Source organism: Photinus pyralis, unplaced genomic scaffold (assembly GCF_008802855.1).
Source record: "Photinus pyralis isolate 1611_PpyrPB1 unplaced genomic scaffold, Ppyr1.3 Ppyr1.4_LG4, whole genome shotgun sequence".
In the NCBI taxonomy this organism is placed as follows: domain Eukaryota; kingdom Metazoa; phylum Arthropoda; class Insecta; order Coleoptera; family Lampyridae; genus Photinus; species Photinus pyralis.
The window spans coordinates 40,403,349-40,425,910 of NW_022170511.1; the positions used below are offsets into that span (position 1 = coordinate 40,403,349).

General features: G+C 35.6%; 3 protein-coding genes across 5 annotated transcripts; all 3 read left to right on the forward strand.

Moving 5' to 3' along the window:
- The first annotated feature begins 7,613 nt into the window (after positions 1-7,613).
- Positions 7,614-10,457, forward strand: LOC116169300. Of its 3 annotated transcripts, XM_031485364.1 has the most exons (5): positions 7,614-7,851; positions 8,847-8,965; positions 9,179-9,280; positions 9,963-10,148; positions 10,197-10,457. In XM_031485364.1, the coding sequence occupies exons 2-5, from the start codon at positions 8,852-8,854 to the stop codon at positions 10,332-10,334; spliced, it is 540 nt and encodes a 179-aa protein (XP_031341224.1). In that variant the 5' UTR covers positions 7,614-7,851; positions 8,847-8,851; the 3' UTR covers positions 10,335-10,457. The 3 variants fall into 3 exon arrangements, with proteins under 3 accessions (XP_031341224.1, XP_031341222.1, XP_031341223.1); XM_031485362.1 differs by lacking the exons at positions 9,963-10,148; positions 10,197-10,457 and adding an exon at positions 9,351-9,881 and having other exon boundaries at positions 7,615-7,851; XM_031485363.1 differs by lacking the exons at positions 7,614-7,851; positions 9,963-10,148; positions 10,197-10,457 and adding exons at positions 7,890-8,777; positions 9,351-9,881.
- A 5,385-nt stretch (positions 10,458-15,842) lies between these two features.
- Positions 15,843-16,592, forward strand: LOC116168516 (proteasome maturation protein-like). The gene is made up of 3 exons (XM_031484405.1): positions 15,843-16,001; positions 16,053-16,211; positions 16,266-16,592. Exons 1-3 carry the CDS (start codon positions 15,999-16,001, stop codon positions 16,527-16,529), a joined length of 426 nt encoding a protein of 141 aa, XP_031340265.1. The 5' UTR covers positions 15,843-15,998; the 3' UTR covers positions 16,530-16,592.
- A 2,524-nt stretch (positions 16,593-19,116) lies between these two features.
- LOC116169840 (cyclin-dependent kinase 5 activator 1-like) lies at positions 19,117-22,490 on the forward strand. Its single transcript, XM_031486019.1, has 2 exons — positions 19,117-20,366; positions 21,034-22,490. The coding sequence occupies exons 1-2, from the start codon at positions 19,599-19,601 to the stop codon at positions 21,427-21,429; spliced, it is 1,164 nt and encodes a 387-aa protein (XP_031341879.1). The 5' UTR covers positions 19,117-19,598; the 3' UTR covers positions 21,430-22,490.
- Positions 22,491-22,562: the final 72 nt, after the last annotated feature.

Genomic DNA, 22,562 nt, shown 5'->3' on the forward strand with positions numbered 1-22,562 from the left:
GAAATCAGTACCAGAATGTTGGACAGTGCTGAAACACAGGTCGGAATGTTGCCATGCATTTGGCATATTATGCTTATTACGTGTCAACAATGCAGTCTTTCTGTCTTCTGAGTTGTTGATGTATTAAGTTACCATTCTTTCTCTCTGGACCTTAATTGATTTTATTCCTAAATGCCTGGAAGAATATTACTAGGGAAGAATAAGAAACTTTGTTCGCTCAAGAAATATACGACTTCAAGATTGCTATTTATTAAACTTATTACAAAGAGCATCCGCAATTAAAATGAAGATATTCAAAAAGTCAAAAAATGTACAAAGTTCCTAGTGTGAACAACAAAGCTGAATTTCAATATGTCGATGGCAATATTGGATTTTGTAATTGTCCCAGTGGGAAATTTAATCGGTTTTGCAAACATTTTGATCTTCCAGTAAGTTTAAATTCTATGGCCCAGTTAGCGTTTGAGGAAAATGTTCAACCTATACGACATTTTACGAACCATTGGTTGTTTCAAACACCGAATATACAACAGCAATAATCCTGAAGTCAAGTCTCTGTTCATAACAATTTTTCAATATCGCTAAACAATATCTCTGTTGGTTGCAAACAAGATGATTTCTCTGAAGTAACTCCACTAAGATAATTTTTAGCTTCCTAGCATGTGCTAGGTAGCTATTGCGATAGCCGTTTTTTGAACATTTCAAAATTTCATCAAATGTCGACGTTTTAGACCATTTTAAGCAACTTTTAAAGAATAAAATTTTTTTCCGTCTGTATGTACGTACGTACGTTTGTTGCCAACGGGCCGGATTTTTGAAAAAAAATTTTGGAGCGCCGTAACGGCATCGAACTTTTTTTTTCAAATAGCAACCTAAAATTTTTATTCTATTATTTGGAAGACTTTATTTTCCTGTGTACAACCTACAAAAAATTGGGCCGGGTTATATTATCAAAAAACGGAGAAAAAAATTGTCAAAGTCAAAAAATTGTGTTGCATATGTGCAAAACGCAACGATCAATTTAAACGAAATTTCTATGGTAAGTCCCTTTAATAAAAGCAAACAAAATTCATGCGCAAAAATCGTGTTGCGCATGCGCAGAAATGCAATTTTCTTATTTATGGAACAATTAAAATGAAATTTGGATGGTAGGTCCTCCTAATAAAAGAAAACAAAACGCATGCGCAAAAAATCGAGTTGCGCATGTGCAACATCCAACGTTATTATTTATGGAGCAATTTTAACGAAAATTGGATGGTAGGTCCCTCTAATAAAAGCAAACAAAATGCATGCGCAAAAATCGTGTTGCGCATGCGCAGAAATGCAACTTTCTTATTTATGGAACAATTTTAACGAAATTGAGATGGTAGGTCCTTTTAATAAAAGCTAACAAAATGCATGCGCAAAAAATAGTGTTGCGCATGTGCAACATCCAACTTTCTTATTTAAGGAGCAATTTTAACGAAATTTGGATGGTAGGTCCCTCTAATAAAAGCAGTGCGTACATATGTTGGCAATTTTTGGTTTCAGCTAGGAAGCTATTCTGTCAAGAATTTGACACCTGGTTTAATGTAAAATTAAACGTACTCGTATGTTAAAGATGGGAATGCTGTTTTTCATCAACATTCCGACCTGTGTTTCCGCCCTGCTCGACATTCTGGTACTGATTTCGACACTTCGCGTTAATTGACCAAACCAAATCCAAATTGACCAATGAAAATAGCGCAAGTGCTGAATCCCATACCGGAATGTTTAAATGCAAGCGGGTACAAATTCTAATTTTGTGGCATATGTTTACTTGATTTGGGCAAAGTGGGGGTGCCAACTTTATCGACCTCACGAACTTGTTGTAAACCTTGTTAAATTAAAAAATGTTTATCTTTTCGTGATAAAACTTTATAAGTACTATCATATGTTGGTCGTAATGGATTTTTGAAGCGCCAAGGCTCATGATGCCTCAAGGAGACTTATAATATTCTTTATGTATAAGATTTTTCGAATGCCGTGTTGACTAGCGGAGAGGGGTCGAATCAAGTTCATTTTTCCTCGTAATTGTACTTACTATTAGTAGAGGAGTTAGCCCGAAATCCACTGAACGAGAGTTATCAAAATTTTAACCGATGGAGTTCTACTTTAGTTAGCCTATCCGGGTATGCTAAAATCGATCGTCTGCCGAGGGGCGATTTTTAAAAAGAGAAATGCGCTAAAAAGGTGCTAAATATATCCTGTAATTGGAATTTCTTTTCTGTTGGATATTAAAGTATTATTATTAAAACTCTCATGGAAAATAAACATGAATCTTCATTCAAGTATTAGTATTATGTGTTACGTAATTACGTTAAGGAGTTATGACCATTAGATTTATTCCAGTTAATTAATTGATGTAGGTACCTACGCATCTGCTTTGTTTGAATTTGTGTCCTGTTCAATGGGAGTCAATTCGTTTGAAATTATACTTTAATTTGAAGAAAAATTGTTTATGTTAAATCACAACCTCTGTTCTCAGCATGGAGCTACTCAAGACTAAAAATTTCGTACCGCTGATTCATATTTTCCCACAAAAAGCGGGACTTTGTACACAAATTGTTTGATTTTTGTTTCTACATACATGAACATTTTTTTTAGTACAACTTTGTTCAATTTACAGTTAGGTTATTCTTCGAATTATTGATTTGTATTATCTTTGAATATAAAATATATTTCATACTCATTATATAAAGTTGCTTAATAGTTCCGGTTATAGTTAAAGCGTTGCCACCCCTTACACGAAAACGTAGGTGTAAAGATGTATAGAGAAAGGTGTAATTAAGGAATGGTTTTTCTGGTCTCAGATAGACTTATTTGATGGATAGCCTTCTACATAATTAATTCGTTTCCAGTTTAACTTAAACAAGGAAAACTGGCCCTGAGTAGTTTTGCTATTAGGTACTATTGTACAGATAGGATATAAGAAACGTTTCTCTTGTTTCGTTCGCAAATATCGGAATGTGTTTCTCAACAGTTGAGTACAATGTTTGATTGTGCGCAAATTAATTCCAGTTCTGTGTCATTAAAATGTGTATGATAAGAAGTGTGCTAAAAGCTCTGCAATTATTTCCAAACAAGTATAAATTGTGCAGATTAAGTGCATTTTTTTCAAACTTAGTAGCTTAGTAAATGGTTGGGATAAGGTAGTAGCATGCTATATTTCTCGATATTTATACTTTCATGGTAAATGATCAATGGGGAGGGGGTTCTTAACAGATAAGCATTTAAAGACCACCTGGTACCTATACGTTCAAAATCTACGGTATATAATGCAAGAAGAATCAAGCCCGAAATATTGCATTTTCCTTTTGTAGGTACTTTCCTCCAACATTTTCGAGATATTCACAATTAAGTTTTTACATGGCCGGAGATGTGTCTCGTCTAGATGATCTTTCCGCTCTTTGAGAGTACCCTCCTCCGACACTCCGTTCTGCAGATATTTTTGCACTGAACGTTTTTATTTCATCAGTAGATATGTCTCGTCGTGTCGTTGTACTTGCCCTTTATGAGTACTCACTTCGTTTTCAAGATATCCAGACGATTCATTTTGCCTTTGAAAGTACTTTCCTCCGATAAACCGCTTTCGAAATATTCACTCTTAAAGTTTTCACATCACCAATGGATATATTTCTTCCAGACGTCCGCATCGAACCTTGTGACTTGTGAGTAACCACTTCCTACAATCTGTTTATGAGCTATAAGAAATTGTATCCGATCACGATAAGGGGTCGAGGAGGAGGAGGACTATGGCATATTAATGTAATCTAATTAACTGTAAAAACAAAATATTTTATTAAGATTTTTTATTTGCGATCGATTTCGACTAAGGTTTCATCATCAGACATAAAAAGGTTGAAAAATAACGCATCATGAATGTGAAATTTGCCGCGATTTTTGTACGATAATTATCTGATGTCCTGTTTAATGATTAATCTTTATTATTTAATGAGAACCGGACCCAGACGCAGGATATGGAAAATGTCAATATCATGTTTTGCAAAATAAATAAATAACCCAACAACCCAACAGCTATTCCAACCAATGCGTTATTGTTGCATAGAACAACATTAAAGAAGAAACATAAACTTTTGGGGTCGTACAAAAATCTTTGCATATTTCACTTTACTAATTTTGCTCTCATCACTCATTATTTTTGTACCTTTGATTGCCGCAATGCCCGATGGTTATATCTTCAACTAAATTGATCGCACATAAAAAAATCTTAATAAAATGTTTTATTAACATTTGTTGCTGTTGGGAAAATGAGAAACGTCAATCGGATCACATTTACTGTGATATGTGGAACATGTTAAAAGGAAAGACTTTTGTAATCGAAGGCATAGGATAGTCAATTTTAAAGTAAATTAACTAGAGGCATATACAGAACTAACAAAAGTATCCGTTCTCATACTTTATGAGGGTAGCGCTAGACGAGGTGTTAACGCAAAAAAATCTGAACTGATTTTATGCCTGGGAGATGTTCTATGCGTTCATCTCCTGACACTAGGACACGTATATTGGTCTACAATTCGTCATCGTGATAGTAACTCAACTGTTGCAGCTTTGTCTCCAATGTTATTTTTATTATTTTATGTTCCCAACAAATTCTTAGACACGTTCATTAGTATTTTCACTTGCATGTGCAGTTTGCGGATAAAAATATACAGACTGTCTCAAGTAGGGGGTATGGCAACGGCATTAATTTTTATAATTGAACGTTCTGCAATTTTGCGATACATTGTGAATACTTTTCGTTGAGCGTAGTCGACGGTTTTCCTAATGTGTAACTGGGAATTATTATTTATTGACTTCATAAATCATGTGTACCTTGAAGTAAATTAACAACAGATTGTGCACGAAAGTAAGTGTTCATGTTTTATCTACTCGCATGTTTCATTAGCCTATTATGTCATATTTGGAAAATGTACTTTTTACAATTCATGCTCAATCTGTTGTCAGTTGAGTTCAACGAATTGTTTCCAATTGCATATTTTCAATCACCTGTGGTTTCTTGCATACTGAAAATTGTTTAACGATCTTTTAAAAAGTGTCAAAAGTCCCAAATCGCGCAGATGGCGTTTAGATCAAAATACTGACAGAAAATTATTACTTATACTAAAGCATTGGAGGAAAGTTCAAATTATACAACAAGAGTGGACCATGCTGGAAAAGAAAGGTTAATTCTCGCGGTAATTATTGGTATGTACCGGTAGCTAGTTATACTTACGGGAAAAATATTATTTAAATTATGTTTACATATTAAATAGTTGAAGGGTGCAATTAGATGTAACGCAACCCTTAATAGAAGTTACTAACGTTAAACAAAATTGAAAAAGTACATGACAAGGTTCTCAATTCCTTAGACCTAAAAATTTCCAGATTACATAATTCCTTAGACTTTGACGTTTACAGAAAACCAACTACGAGTACTACCGACCACGTGATTCCTTTTACTTCTTTTCATCCACTTTGCCATAAATGATCTGCCTTCCGGTCCTATTTCAATAGACTATGCACCCTTCCTTTAAAACGTCTGAATTTTAAAAAAGAACTGAATATCATCTTCCAAATTGCAGAGCACAATAGTTACCCAGAACACCTAATCCGAAAGCTCTACAAGAATGTCTTCCCCAAAACTACTTTTCCTTGCCGTTTATAGGTCGTCTTTCAAGAATCTTTTTAAACACTCCAACATTAACATCCCCTTTTCGTCCAAAGATAATCTCCAAAACAGCCTCGTTCAGACAAAAGATAAAATCGACAAGCTAGTCAAATCCGGTGTTTGCAAATTAAATTGTGCCACTTGCGACGCTTTTTACCTCGGTCAAACTGGTCGGAAACTAGAATCGCGGAACATTTTGCTGCCATTAAACATAATAATTTAAATGCTAAGTCGTCCTTTGCCAACCACATTTTAAGCTCGGGCCATTCCTTTAATCCCAAACTAAAGCACGAGATCCTACACACTTGGGAAAATCTAATTGCACCCTTTCAACTATTTAATATGTAAACATAATTTAAATAATATTTTTCCTGTAAGTATAATCACAGCTTTAAATATACTATAAATCTGTGGTATAACTAGCTACCGTTACATACCAATAATTAACCTCTCTTTTCCAGCATCGTCCACTCTTGTTGTATAATTTATAATTTGAACTTTTTTCCAATTAAATTCTGCTTTAGTAAGTAATAATTTTCCTTCAGTATTTTGCTCTAAACTCCGGTTTAATTGAATTTTACAACAATTAAAGTTTTATGGGGAATGGTTTGTGTTTAGGATCTCCATTAACAATTGACCCCATTGTGTGATAATCCATATCAAGATGGACCTCAACAATTATTTTTATTATTATTAATGTCACAAGGCATCATAAGAAATAATTGTAATCCTAATTAGAATTAATTTAGTTTTGCCGAAAAAAATTTTAGTGTTTTATCTTTGACCTTTTTTTTCTTAGTTTTTTTGTAATAAAACCTGGCACAATTTTTGTAGGTTGTACACAGAAAAATAAGGTCTTTCGAATAGCCTAATAAAAATTTTAGGTTGCTTTTATTTTTCGTTTCCTTATGCGTAATATACATACCCAAAATTTGAAGCAAATCCGTCGAGCCGTTATCTCGGCCAACATCCGTACGTTCATACAGACGGAAAAAATGTTTTTTTTGAAAGCTGCTTAAAATCATGTAAAATGTCAACATTTCAGGAAATGTTGACATGTCCAAAAAAGGGTGATCGCAATAGCTACCCTAGCTCATGCTAGGGAGCTATAATGGCGAATTCGCAACCTATACTCAATTGCTATATTATGCAATTTAAAATTTTAAGTTTTGCAGCCGTAACGCTTAAAGATGAGAATTATTAACGACCGACAAAAAGCGAGTTTATGATTTTGGACTTTCGTGAACACGATAACTCACTAACGGTTTCGAATTTTCCAATTCTGTTTTTAGCAATTGCAATAGGTAGACAATGGTTAAGGGGCTAATTGATTAAACGTTGGTCAATATTCGTCAACTAGAAGTGACTTTGTCGCTCGTTGTCTACATGGCGCAGTATATTTGTACATCAAGATAGGGTAGCTAGTAGCTTGTAAAAAATTTATATGTTCTAATAATCTAATTGAAAATGTTGTGTTGGACGAAAGCATGTTGTTGCTATTGTTTCCCATTACAGTTCAATTTTTTTTGTCACCATAAATCAAAGTCGAAATTCAGTACCTGATTGGAAATGTACAAGATCTGATACTCCAATTTAACAAGTATAGTATAATCAATACATGAACACGAATTATATTAAATACATCACTAAATTTTCAATTCATCGAAGTTTGATGATCCATAGAAAATTACAGGGAAGGTCCGTAATAGTAAAACTTCCGCGTTTTTTTTCTGCAATATTAACTTTCAAAAATCTTAAACGGTTGCGGAAATTTGATTGTACTTTCATTTTTACGATGGGGTTAGTTTTCAAAATTTCCGAAACCGCTGGAAATATACCTACACTTGCACTTTCTTCGGAGAATGAAATCGATCAAGGATCTGAAAGTTATTACGGTATTAAAAAAAAGAGAGAGTGCCGGTAATCTGGTGGGGACTACTGGTATCGGTAAGACAAAACCGTTTGAATTCAAAAGTGCAAGTGTCATGTGTGCTTGATTGTAAATTCATAATTGGGAAGTCGTCTTATTACAATTTTCGTAAGTGTATCTTGACAATTTTAATGCGCTCGGGATACATTGAGCGCGAAATTTACACTTTCATAGCTTTAAAGTGACACAGTTGGGTGGTTTGAAGACTAGTATCAACTTTGGCAAGGCATTTCAGGTATCTATAGAATTTTTATATTTGGTAACAGAAGCGCGTGAAAGTTTTATTTCGTTATTATAATTATTGTTAATTTAAATATACATTAAAACGTAATTTATTTAAAGCAGTAACGCCTCGAATTTCGCTTTCGTCCTTCATTAAAATTGGTTCGCGAAAAATTGCAGGCAGCCATGTAATTAGGAAAATTACATTCATTATGTAATACGGCTATCTGAGTAGTTTTAGCGCCGGCACACGTTATACTAGAATTATCGAGAGCAGTGCTTAAATGCGAAATTTAATAAGGGTTCAAATCGAAGTAAACTGCAAAGGAACAAGGATTAGAAAGTATCGCCTACCTACATTTATTAGGTAACATAATTTTACATTGGTTAAAATTGCAACAGAGTAAGTGTTTAATGGTAAATGACAACACTAAAAACTTGTAATTGGTAATTAAAGGTCTATTTAATTGTGTAATTACTGTATTCGACTCGAATTTCGATGTACCTAGTTGACAGAGATCACCACTTAACCATGGCGAGCCAAGTAGGGTACGTGCTCGAGCAATTTATTAATATTGACCAGTGTCAAAAAATCAATGTTGTAATAAGTTGTTATTGCGCTAACGCTGATTTATATGCGTTGAACGTAGTGAGGCTTGTCCTACTGTCTCAATTCCCAATTTTCTCCAGACAACGCGTCCCAATTCAAATTTTGTTGGTCCAGATGACAATTTGGGGAGGGGGAGGGGGTCCACATGGTCTTGCTATCAGCTGAAGTGGTTAATTGGATTACCCTCCTTGACCCCTTTCATTTTTCTTCGTCTAAACTCGCTTTAACATTCGCCATCTTTACCGAAAGCAAGCGACCTACATATAGACGTTAGAAACCAGAGGAATTTTAAAATTCACCGCATTCACTCTTAAGCCAGCCAGCTGAGTGTAAGCCCTTAATATTTTTGGCAATTTCCGTACGTGGTGCGCCTTTAATAATATTCTTCTTCATTTTAGGAAAGATGCGACAGTTTTGGAATGTTATTGGAATCCTCTTAGTGTTGCATTTTGCCGAGAGCAGGATTATCATAAAGAGGCAAATCGATAATACCGACGCAGCGATCGATCCCATACAGGTGAGCGAGAGAAAGAGGCGAAAGTGCATATTGCAGATGAAATCGAAAGTTTTGATGGTTGTTTTTTGTTTAATTACGCAATCTTTCGATTAATGAAATTTTAGCAAATCAAAAGTGAATTTATTACGTCAAGTACGGAGAAAGCGTTTTGTGCGGCATATGCAAATGCAACAAATAAAACCAGTTGTGCTTCACCATTTCTTCTCGTTGCAGGAAATTTCTTACGATGTTGATGATCGAGATAAAAGAGGAGTAGCAGCGGCAACCGATGGCAAATATGCGATCAAAAACGCTCTACTGGGCTTCGTCTTTAACGTAAGTTGAATCATTCACCCCATTCCCCACAGAAACCCACCCCGCTCGCTTTCATTCACGTAATTCACAGAAAATCAACAAATTTATCGATAAGAAAACTGCGTGGGTGATCCAGTTGGATAAGACCAATGTTGCAAAAAATGCGGCAGCTGGAATTTTACCACCCCAAGATTCGGTTGCCACACTAACCGGAGCAATCACGGGAGTAATAGGGCAGAAGTTGCAAGCGGCTACTCCACTTATTACGCTTGTAACGAGCAAAATTACAAGCGGTAGTTTGGGGTCGAGTTCGGGCGGCGGCGGCGGTTTTAATTTGGGTAGTTTATTCGGGGGTGGAGGCGGTGGCGCTACTGCAAATGTGGGTGTGAAAGTGTCAATAGCCGATGATGATGATGGTGGCTATACTCGTTAAATTCGTTCTGCAACTTGCAAGTCTTGCCCTATACTCATTAAATCCATTTTGTTGTTATCTCCACACATCAACCCATTTGCAGTATGTATATATTTCATGACTGTCTTTAGCTTTACTCTATGTAAATTATGTACAGTAATTTATGTATGTTAACTTGTTATTAAAACTGAATAAATTTTTTTTGTATTTGATCGTCGTTTTATTGCGGTTGAAATGCATACTTACTGCTGTGAGTCGTCTTAGTGAATAATTAATGAGCCGAAATTTTAGCCTAGCAAATCAATCTCAACTTCATTTGTTAAGCCATCGAGTACTACCAGGCGCCCAACGACCACCGAGGACATAGTAATCTTTGAAAAGGGACAAGCTGCATCCCTTGAACTTCCTAGTCAGCTGTTCGGATCTACCTTTACCACAATTACGCGCGTATCCACCGCGATCAGCGATTTAATGATTGTAAGTGTCACCCGTTTGGTTTGGTTTCGCATTGTTATTTTGTTCTAGAATTCCGCCATTCGGCTGCAAAGGGCGTTGGAGATTTTCAGGCCGTCTATTCGTGCGATGTTTGGTGTCAAGGGATTTGTAAGCGAAGTTACGACGGATAAACCCATTTTCTCCGACGCTTCGAGTACACCAAAATAATGTTGCCATAACTGCGTAGATGTACCAAAGTCATTATTTATGTTCTAAGTGTGTAATTGTAACATGTAGAGTATTTATTTATTATACCTCGTTATTTATCTAATTAACATTGAATAACGTCAAGAATGGATTTTTGATCTTTTCGAATTTCTTAAATGTTGTGACTTTTTCGGGTTCGAGATCATAGAGATTCCCTCCCTGTAGGAAAAGGAATCTCTCTATGAATAATGACATGAAAAATGCATTATGCAAATGAGATTCAACGAAAATGACTAACGTAATAACGCATTTAAGTGTAATTGTGTTAATTTCAATGAATTACCTAATGGTAGATATAATAAAATAATAAAAATCAACGTAACTAGGGCAAAAAATTTGTACTCTTCCAAAATAGCACTTCTGAAAATTCCCCCTGCAACACCGGTGTTCGTTTTTCTGCAGGGCATCGACCCTTTGGCCCGTGCGCGGAATTTTTAAAATTTAACCGAATTTTTAAATCAGGTGTCAAATTCTTGACAGAATAGCTTCCTACCTGAAACCAAAAATTGCCAACATATGTACGCACTTACAGACGGGAAATTGCTTCAGAAACAAGATCGCTGCGTTTTGCACATATGCAACACAATTTTTTGATTTTGACAATTTTTTTCTCCGTTTTTTGATAATATAACCCGGCCCAATTTTTTGTAGGTTGTACACAGGAAAATGAGGTCTTCCAAATAATAGAACAAAAATTTTAGGTTGCTATTTGAAAAAAAAAGTTCGATGCCGTTACGGCGCTTTAAAATTTTTTTTCAAAAATCCCGCCCGTTATTTTTCTGTTCGGTATGCCTAAAACATATATACAAAATTTCAACAAAATCCGTCGAGCCGTTTTCTCAGAAAATTGCCAACAAACGTACGTACGTACGTACGTACATACCTACAGACGGAAAAAAATTATATTCTTTAAAAGTTGCTTAAAATGGTCTAAAACGTCGACATTTGATGAAATTTTGAAATGTTCAAAAAACGGCTATCGCAATAAAATAGGCATAAATTAATCCAAAGATTGTCAAAATTTTATGAAATTTGATATATGTAAGAGCAAAGCTGTAGAGTATCTAATCTAAAAGGACGTTCGGACATATGCTTGCCGTACCAAAAAATAGTGGTGCATGCTTAAATAAAAAAGTAGATCAAACGCATTTTTTTAGTATAATGCCATAATGTCTCTCTAGCAGTCAACCTTACATTTTTGTCTCGAAGTTTACAATGTATTTCCTGCATCCATTGAATTTATCCCATCGAATCATGTAACATTTATTTAAAACTTTTTTTCGATAGGTAGCTCTCTTTGTAATTAAAATATTTAAACTTTTTAAAAATGGCGATTTTCACTTTGTTCCAATTCTATACAAAACGAATTATTTTTTTCAAAATATCGCATCGGAATATCCATCAGCATCAAAAACTACACAACTTTGCCAATTTACTCAATTTAAGACACCCTGTATTGGCGCGAAAACTGACAGGACTGCAGGAGCTTACTGCATCAATAACACTCTCAACATCGATGGCATTAATCTGGACCAAGTTGGAAAATTAAATAGCTTTTCCATCCCCCCCTTCTGCCCATTACAAACGTTACTAAAATTCCCAGCACCCCACCATCCACGAAATTTACACAGTAGTTAAAGAATAGCCTTTTTGTTGACGACCTAGGAAACAAAAAAAATGTGCTATTGTGACAACTTTGTCCGTCCGTCTGTCCTTCCCTTCGGTTGCTACTAGATCTTTATCTTAAGAGCTATTGTTCTACTATTTTCGCTATTCGGTTAGTTATGGTGTCGAGGCTGCATTTATTACAAAGAAGTTATAGTAAAAAATCAATTTTTTCATGTATGTATAATCATTTTACACTTTTGTCGTTTAATAACAATCCCCGAGATCGCTTCTAATTTTATATTGGCTGTCTGTCTCTCTGTTGTCTGTGTGTATGTCCGTGTGCACGATAACTTTGTTTAGAAACGTCGGATCGCTTTGAAAAGATATAAGGATGTAAGAAAAGTTTTTCAGTTATGTAGACTAACGGGCCAAAAAGTTGCAGCCCAAAAACTGACTAAACCTTCAAAAAATGTGGTTCTCTTATCATACTTATTACAAAAAAACGTATGAATGTCCCGTTTTCTGTGCTAGTAAATGTTCCTTTGGTCTAGGACAATAGACTAGAAACCAATTTCGAAAGAAAATTCAAAGGGCTGTAACTTTTGAACTAGTAGCCCAATCTTGGAACTGCTTGAAATTATGGATTCTACAGGCCACGTTCTATAAGAAAATTTTTTTCCGGGACGATCTGAGACAATTTTTTTTTCATGGCAAAAAAAAAGGCAGTGTATAACCTTCCTTTTTTCCAAAAATCGACTGCACCAAAATTTCTCGGGAAAACACTTTTTCTAATTAATTTTGGTGCGTAGAATGCAAAACAATTCGTACTTTTTCGATCAGACTTCTCAATCAAAAGTTATAGACTAGAAACCAATTTCGAAAGAAAATTCAAAGGGCTGTAACTTTTGAACTAGTAGCCCAATCTTGGAACCGTTTGAAATTATGGATTCTAAAGGCCACGTTCTATAAGAAAATTTTTTTCCGGGACGATCTGAGATAATTTTTTTTCGGGGCAAAAAAAAGGCAGTGTATAACCTTCCTTTTTTCCAAAAATCGACTGCACCAAAATTTCTCGGGAAAACAATTTTCCTTATTAATTTTGGTGCGTAGAATCCAAAACAATTCGTACTTTTTCGATCAGACTTCTCAATCAAATGTTATCTAGGAAACGAAACTTAAAATAGTGTAAATCCTGGCAATTTTTCAAAATGCATCGATTTGCATGAAAATTTGGTTCAACTTACCCTCCACTTCAATATCTATGTTATGTCGATGGGCGATGTTGATATTTCAGGGGCGAAAACTACCCATTTTTACCAAAACCTATAAAACTACATATTAAAAGCTTAAAATGAGCAAAATTTGGTTCAGATGAGTTGAGTAATGATTGTTAGATGCTTTGGAATATTGTTTCAATATTTCAACCCTTAAAAATCAACCCCTATTGTGGTTTAATGGAAAAAAAGGTATTTACCCTCAAAAAGTTAATAATTTATTATTAACGACAGTTATTCGTCATATTGAATATCTGATGTGAACCTATTTTCTAGTGGAAAAAACTTACTTTAATACTCTTCATTTTGATATAACCCATGGGTCTATTTTGTTTCTTTAACTACAGTTCAGATTTTCAAGGTGGTGATATTCTATTTGAATCGCCTTGTAAACCTGGTAAATACTTTCAAACCGAACATAGGGAATTAACATGGGAAAACAGTTTTTCGCAGATTGTTGCTCCCCAAATTAACTTAGAGAGTTCATAATGCCATAATTCCAGTGGTGCCATTATGAACCCTCTAAGTTAATTTGGGGAGCGAAAAACTGTTTTCGGATGTTAATTCCCTATGTTCGGTTTGAAAGCATTCACCCGGTATACCTACATTATATACCTAGTGTATGGAATTGATGTAAGTGTGTATGTCAGATTCTAATGAACGAAACATATGTATACTGGTCATGTAGATCATTTGGATTCGTTTTTTTAACAACTCGTTTATTTTTTATGATAGAAAGCGCATTAAACAAATTATTTTGTAGGTTTTTACAAAAGCTACAACGCTATTTACATCAAATCCCTTTAAAACTTAGTTTTGAAATGATGTGAGCTTAAAGGGCTAAAACAAGGCAGTGCTTGCATAATATTAATACACGTTTTAAACGTCTATCTGTCTTAATTTTTGTCGTACAGAAAAATGACAGCGACAAAAATGTTTGGAATTAAAAAGGCTATAATTGGGTGCTGTAGAAATTTTTACGTATCTCCAGTTGTTCTGTGGTTATTTTGAAGAGAAGGACGTTTTTCACTTTTACCTTCAATTATTTCACAATTAAGTCTTCTAAACTGATCATACTTCTAGAATGTAATTTAGAGAAAACTGGAAAACGTAAAGGACCAATTTTAATTAGGGGGTTGCTTGCGCTGATGTTTTCGCTGAAAAAAGTACGGATCTACCTTATTTTGATCGTAACTCACAGGCCGAGAATGAAGAGATTTGGGAACCTTTTGTGTTTGTGTTCGAAATCAAAATTCTTCAAATTTTACGACAAAAATTGATAATCATTGTGTGGAAGACGAACTATTTGTTGTTTGCTGCGACTCTGTACTTCGTCTTTATGGTGGTTTTAACATTTAGAATTCGTTTTACCCGTGTAGGGTCGGGAAAGAATAACCCTACCGCAGAAGGCACTGCGTGTCGTAAGAGGCGACTAAACAACTGTTCTTTTTGTCTAGTTTTACCTAAGGCCCTAGGGTAAACAGTACTCTAACTGTTTTTTTGTACCATTATTTGTATCCCTATCTCAAATAATTAAATCAGCGGACTTTATTTAAGGTGTATTGTATTGTGTAGCTAGCACTACCCTTTTTGCATTCACCACTTGTGATTTGGTACGTTGGCTTTCCATCCTTTGCTGGTTTAACTTCTAATCCATTTCTTTTTCTTTTTTTCTCTCAGTTCTATCTTATTTTGTTCTGCCTGTTTTTTATAGTTAGTGTAGGGCGGGTTTTTATATCAACCATCACCCGAGCAATTTACAAGTTGATGGGTTTTGTTTTAAAAAATCATTTTCTTTCGTTGGGAGATCCCTTCAGAGGTTTTCCAGACTTGCTAATATTGTGCCATGTTGTGCCCGTGTAAATTACTGAATCTAAACTGCAAGGAATATTTTTCTAAGGTGTTTTGGTGTAGCACTTTTTATAGCTGTACGCTTTAATAATTTTATTTAGATTCTGTTCATAGTATTATTTACAGTTTCTCGTGGGTACTGTTGCCTCGGGCATGTCCAATTGTCTACATCCCTTGAAATATCTGAAACTTTAATTTCGCAATCTTTTCAATTCTTCTTTTATCTCCTATGTTCTTGCTTACTCAATTTTGGATCACTTTGTATCAATTCTGGACTCCAAAGAAATTGTCTCGATCAGAATTATACTTGATAATTCCCGCCATATACGGGATCAATTCGTTAGTGGATTTTTTAACATTCAAATCACTAGGTACCAACTACAAATTTTTGCAGTTTGTATTTCATTTACTCAGGACATATAACGTAGTAAAGTGGAACTTGGCCCCTTTTCAAGGAAGTTCTTTGGTCGTGGATCGTTGGACGTGACTTTTATGGTCAACTCTCCGTCCAACGATCCACGACCAAAGAACTTCCTTGAAAAGGGGGCAAGTTCCAATTTAATACTCTCGTCATTATTGTAGATTACATAAAAATGTTCACGTTCAAAGCCTACATTGAGTTTAAGAGACATTTATCCATCGGTGCTAATAAGGATTGGTTTATTTAAAAAGGTGCATATTCACGGAGTTAGTACTCCCCTTTTTGTTAGGCAGCACATGCAACGTCCACATAAATTTCGATTTACCCTATACATACATCAGGGTTACCAACAGTTATTATGAACAAAGAAGTTATTGTGCTTGTCATGCAAGTGTTTATTAACCTAACAAATTTATACAGTTTTAGGTGTTTGTGTGTTATCCACAGTTCGTAAAATTCTCATCAAATATCATGGTAGGTAAATGAATCGTCGGCTACTATTGTCAATTACAAATTTAATTGCAGAGTTTCGCACTACCTTCCATTAAACCAAAACCAAGCTCGCCTAACGAAGCCATCCTCGAAGACTCCACTGATGTTGGTGTACCTACACTTCTCACATCCGGACTGGCAGGTCGAGAAATAGACGCCGACTTACACCCTTTAATTTCATCGGAACGTAACGTATGAGCCCCCCTAATTTCCAATTGACAAACAAAATTAATATCCCGATTACAGTATCATAAGAATCGAGATGCGATGAACATGGCAATTTTAAGAAACACGCAAGGAATGCACGCCCCGTTACGGTTAAATATGGAACTGCTGGCGGTGAAGAAGGTGGGCCGCTTGCCTTTCTTGCCGTCTTCAAATGCTATGCACGATGCCTTAACCGGCCGTGATTTAGAAGTATGGCCGGAAGATCTATATAACACTGCCGAATTTAGGGAAATGGCCGGTCAGCCGCATGCTGTGGTGGAAAAGTCTTTAGGAATTCTCTAACACTTGCATTTTCTTTCTAATTAAACTAATAATTATATAATAAATACATTTTTTTGCATTACATGTTATTATTGTTTTATACTAAGAGGTGGTGTCCTAAGTTGGTCCCTATTGCAATCTCGAATCGTATTGTACGCTTTCCATGTCTGAAAAAGTTCGGGATCTAGTTTGTAGCATTTCTAGTGCATCTTCCTTCCACTAAGGAATACTTATTACTTATATGTCTCTTGAGCTTGTATAGATCTCGCCATGGCATATTTTATGTAGGTGCTCCATTCTCAATTAGTCACAGACAGAAATAATTCTCTAAAAAAATGGTAAATGTAGGTCTCGTGCTTTAGTATAGGAGTTCTGGTACACGACTTTCATTTCATTTCATTTATTTATTCGTTGTTGCTTTACCTTATAGTAGGTGGCAACACCATGTCCCTAATACATACAAACAATAAACTTAGCACAAATACTAAAATTACAAAATGTATAACATATTAAAACAAACCGACACATTTAAAAAAACACATTAAAAGATACATTCTAAAATTGTGACGAACATGCAATAAATATTTTAAAAGGTTTCAAATGTTTAAGTATTCATTTAGGTGATAGTACGCTTTTTCTACTAGAAATTGTTTTAATGCAAATCTAAATTTTTGGTAGGTTTTAATGGCCTTAATATTTGGCGGTAGTGCATTAAAAATTTGACACGTTCGAAACGTTAAATTTTTTTGAAACAATGATGATCTGTGTTTGCCAGGGTTTAAGTACATCTTCTGTCGAGTGTTGTAAACATGTTCAGGATTTAAAAAAAACGATTTCTTTGTAAACCCTAAGCAACATATCTCCAGAATGTAGGTGTCTATTACCATCAATATCCTTAATTCTTTGAAAATCGGTCTGCACGACGTATTGAAAGGTAAAGAGCATATAATTCTAATAGCGCGTTTTTGCAGAACAAGTATGCGCTAAACGTGAGTACTGCCACCCCAAGTACATATATTGTACCGAATATGAGAGTGGAAGGCTCAATAAGCACAAGAATTAAAAACAAATTTTGGAAGAATAAAAAAGTAAATTGTGTGCTGTTTGATAGGTCAGTTATAGTCCAGTCAAATAAGAAAAAATAAAAACATTAATCGGTAAAGATCTGAATTTTGGTACACATATTCATTAGTGTTCCCCATTGGACTTACTAAAAGTCCCCGTCAAAATGTCTTGCGCTCGAGGCACCATCTTGGAAAAAAGGAGCACTTGTTCAGTTTCTTGCCTATAAATCGGCAACAATTATTGATACGGAAAAATTTGAATTTTCTTTCGAAATTGGTTTCTAGTCTATAACTTTTGATTGAGAAGTCTAATCGAAAAAGTGCGAATTGTTTTGGATTCTACGCCCCAAAATTAATAAGAAAAAGTGTTTTCCCGAGAAATTTTGGTGTATTCGATTTTTGGTAAAAAAGGAAGGTTATACACTGCCTTTTTTTGAGCCCCGAAAAAGTGTTTTCCAGAGAAATTTTGGTGTAGTCGATATTTTTTTTTTGAGCCCCGAAAAAAAATTGTCTCAGATCGTATCATGAAACATTATGTCATTACTAGAATGCATTATCGCAAGACGATTCTGTTCATTTTTTGGTGCTTTTACAGCTTTCGGTGTAGTCATAAAAAAGACGGTCTCCTTCCATAACTACGATACGGGGCCTAAACGCGTTCTGACGCATTCAGCGTGAGATTACAGCTAAAGCATTGGAGATACAAACAAATGTAAATACTCTTTTTTATAGGGAATTTAGTAAACTATATTTTTCATGTAAACTATTTCTTCGTATCAGTAATAGTTGCCGAGACATGGGCAAAAAACTGGAAAAGTGTACCGTTTTTCCAAGATGGCGTCCCGAGCGCAACAGATTTTGACAGGGATTTTTAGTATGTTCAATAGAAAGTCCCAATAAATGTGTATACCAAAATTCAGATCTTTACCGATTAATGTTTTTATTTGTCCAAAATTGCGCTAATTTGACTTGACTATATGCCATATAGTATATGGGATATTTGGCGTGCTATTTCGAGGTCGAGGTTTAGATAGGAGTCATTGACAAATTTGCCCCACTATAATTACCTCCATATATATCGTCAGCTTCCAGCGGCAAATTTCATTAAAACATATCTGTCTTATAACTCCCTTCATTATTAAATATGTGGAAAATTTACGAAATGAACATTATACTTCATGAAATTCGATTCTCAGCACCTTGAATGTCTTTATACGTCTTCCCTGATCTATACCGACGTATGCTAAAGTGCTAATGCGGAAAATTACAAAATGTTCAGAATCTTCGAGGCTGTAATTCTCAATATTTATGATGCGCAGTCAAAAATCCAATATTCTATCAGCGTTTAAAACAAAGAAGTTTGACAAGTGCCTCGCTAAATTTGACAATATACCTAAACTATTGAGTAACAGGTATTATGAGATCTGGGGAGTTGAGCTATTGATCCTGTAGGTTATGATTCGGAATACGTAATGAATGCGTGTTCGCTATCGGAATTTTTCGTTTCAGCCATCAGTGCCGAGTTTAACGCCTTGAAGATTTTCTAAACCTTATTGATAGGAAATGTAGCCGCAATTGCGGTTTTTTCCCAAACGGAAACGAGCCGCATGTAACGTCGTTGTAAACGATTAGAAAATCAAAATTTAGTGTAAACATTTGGTGTTGCGGAGGCACGCGGGTTAGTGAGTTTAAAGAAAGGGGTAGGTAATATTGCTTGATCGCGTTCGAGCAAGAAATGTGCGTTTTGAAGGAAAATTGCATGACACTGGGAATGGCGTGATACTAAATGTTAAAACTTCTCTTAACTATGGTATATCTTAAGGGATGTAGGAGTATATTGATTTCTTATGACATCACCAGGTTGCTAGGGTACTTGGCGCCGGCGCCTTTATTTGCCAAGGATCGACCCCTGGGCCACCCTTCGTAACGGTGTCGTCCGGTCGCCCAACCCGATGATACGCAGTGTGAAAATGTGTTAATCTTAAAACGGGAAAGCCCGTAAAATTAAGGTAAATATACCGTCGAAATGGGCACGGTGCTGAGTTTTTCTCCGCGCGAACGCCGTCCGGTGTATACGAGCACATCAACTACCGATTTCACCCTAAATAATTTCTCATACGAACAGCTAAACAATGTGAAAAATCGCGAAAACAAATCCAACACTAACTTGACGAACTCAAATTCGAACCACAACCTCCATAATAACAACTGTAACAACATTAATAACAACGATAACGCGAGAATAATCTCGGAGAAAAATGCGCTCGAGAAGAACCTCAAAAAACATTCGCTGTTTATTAACGCGTTATCGTGGAAGAGATTTTCGACTACCAATAACAACAAGAAGAAACTAGACAACAAGAACAAAAATGTTACTGTGTTCCGGCAGCCCTTAGTAGACAACATTCATCCAGTTGTCGATAAGAACAAAAATATACAGCAAAACAAACAGGGCTCCTATTACTCCAACTCGAAGAGTATAGGTACCTCAGCGCTGGCTTTGGATATCGTCCGAGTGAATAATGTTAACAACAACTCAAATCATCACATAAATTGCGACAAAATCAGTAATAAGCAAACCTTACTGTCACACAACTCTGTGAATAGTCAAAATCAGGTAGTCCCCACATCGGTACCCAAGAAAACCGTCATTCAAGCTTCTACGTCCGAACTACTCAAATGTTTGGGAATCTATCTGCATTCGAAATGTTACAGACTGCGAGATTTTCAAGCGGGAGATGCTGTGATGTGGCTCAGAACTGTTGACAGAAGCCTTCTCTTACAAGGATGGCAGGTTTGTCTAGCTAATTGTGCATGCTTATGGGCGACCAAAACTGTATAAGGTTTAGGTCAAGGTTTCCTGTTAATCTATTATAATATTATTGCACACGTCAGGCGCTGGACAATTATTTCAGTAGGCAGTTCTCCTACATACCTCCGATGTAAGCTCGTCCAGCTAACGAAATTATTTCTTATTATCTTCGCGGCCTTTCATTCCTAGAAGCGAATTGGTCCGCTGCATTTTCCCACGATCGATGCCTGGCTACGCGGCGCCCGACGTCGACGTCTGCTCCAAAACAGTATTATACGTGTGCTCTTATTACCCCTTTTAGTTTCGCCATGTTTACTAATAAAAAATGTACCGTCTGCCGCATCAGTTCGAGGAAGCCTGCAGACATTTAACTTGGTAGGCAATTAGATTTCCCCCACGTGGAATATTAGTCTCAAAGGGAACTAGGGGTAGTAACACCCATTCCCTCTGATGCCATTAACGAAAAGATTAATGAATTGCTGTATCGCAATAATAAATTAAAATCCTTTTCCCTCGAAATATCAGACATTTTGATCCCTTAGCACTTTATCTCTGTATATCGATCAAAAAGCCTACTTTCAAAGTAGGTAATTACTGTGACCTGTTCCAATTTTTCTACACGGAAATATTTCAATGTGTTTCTTTTTAGGACGTGGCTTTTATAAATCCGGCAAATGTTGTCTTCGTGTACATGTTGGTGCGGGATTTAGTGGAAGAGAGCGTCGAATGTGAGCAAGATCTTCAAGCGGTCGTTTTAACTTGCCTCTATTTGTCTTATTCGTATATGGGTAACGAAATATCGTATCCGCTGAAACCGTTCCTCGTCGAGGACTCCAAAGAGAAGTTTTGGGACCGGTGTTTAGACATAGTGAACAGACTCTCTTCAAATATGCTACGCATCAACGCCGAGCCTGGTTATTTCACCGAGATTTTTACGGAACTTAAAGCGTGCGGTATAACGAACTCTATTAGCAACAATATGGCCACTATGGCATGTCAAACAGTACCTGTCGTATCTTGTAACACCGGAACAACGGCCGCTTGACGAAAAGAAATAACCGTAGTTAAACTTACTTTAGCCGAAACTCCGACGGTAGTACCTTGTCAAGTTTAAGGTGGGTTTTATCTTAACACAGATAAACGAGCGCAGATATTCGATAATACAGGGTGATTTCGATTCAATTCAAATTACTTTGTATTATCGTATAGGAATATACTTTAAAAGAACTGTGTTCATTTAGGAGTGCTTTATAGCTGAGTATTTGCGAGTGTGTGTTTCATTTTCATATTTCCACTTCCGAAAACGTAGAACTGTAAAAAGGGTGTGAATTGTGGGTAGGAAATTTAGTGGTAAAGTTGTTGATGCCGCATTTTTAGTAAAAAAAGAAATGGTTGTAAAATTTTGATAAAAATTTTATGGCGGGAAACATATAGGTATAATTTTTGTGAAATTTTCTGTTAATTATTATTATAGGTGAGCCGGGGGTGTGCAATTTAGTAAATATACTTCTGTAGGTACCAGGAATAGTAATAGGTACTTACTCGATTACTTAGATACTGTAGCTGATAGCAAAAAAATTAGCCCCAATGACTTGTATGTTGGGGGTACAAATTTTTACGTTTGGTGATATTTTCTAGACGGTACTTAAGTGATCATTTTTTGTCGGCATGGCGTTATAAAAATTCATTAAGGGTTGGTCTTTCATGTTACAATTAAATTTATCTGATAAATGTCTGCTATAGAGTTTGACTGGCAATATGAAAGGCTAGTCATTAATATTCAAAGGAGTGTGAGTAGTAATAATTATTTCGTATGTAAGGGCGAGTGATTTTAGTTGTTTAGGATAAATGTTGATTTGTGCTTATTTGTTGTTATGTTGAAAAGAAAAGACTGGCTTGTTTTCATTGTATAATTGTTACGAATATGTTTAGATGTTGTTTTTGTCATTGGTAAATATTTTTGTAAACGTTGTGTTAACTCAACAAGGTGCCCCTGTATTAAACTAAGAAGTTCTTATTTACTCAAATTGGTACGTGATTGATATTGTGAAAATGAACTTGTTCGACTGGTTATTGTTGGTATAATTACATGTAAGAATAAAATTATACTTTTTCTTTTATTCTAAATTAAAAATACCTACTATAAGTGCGTGTAGGTACCGAGGTAGGTACCTTATA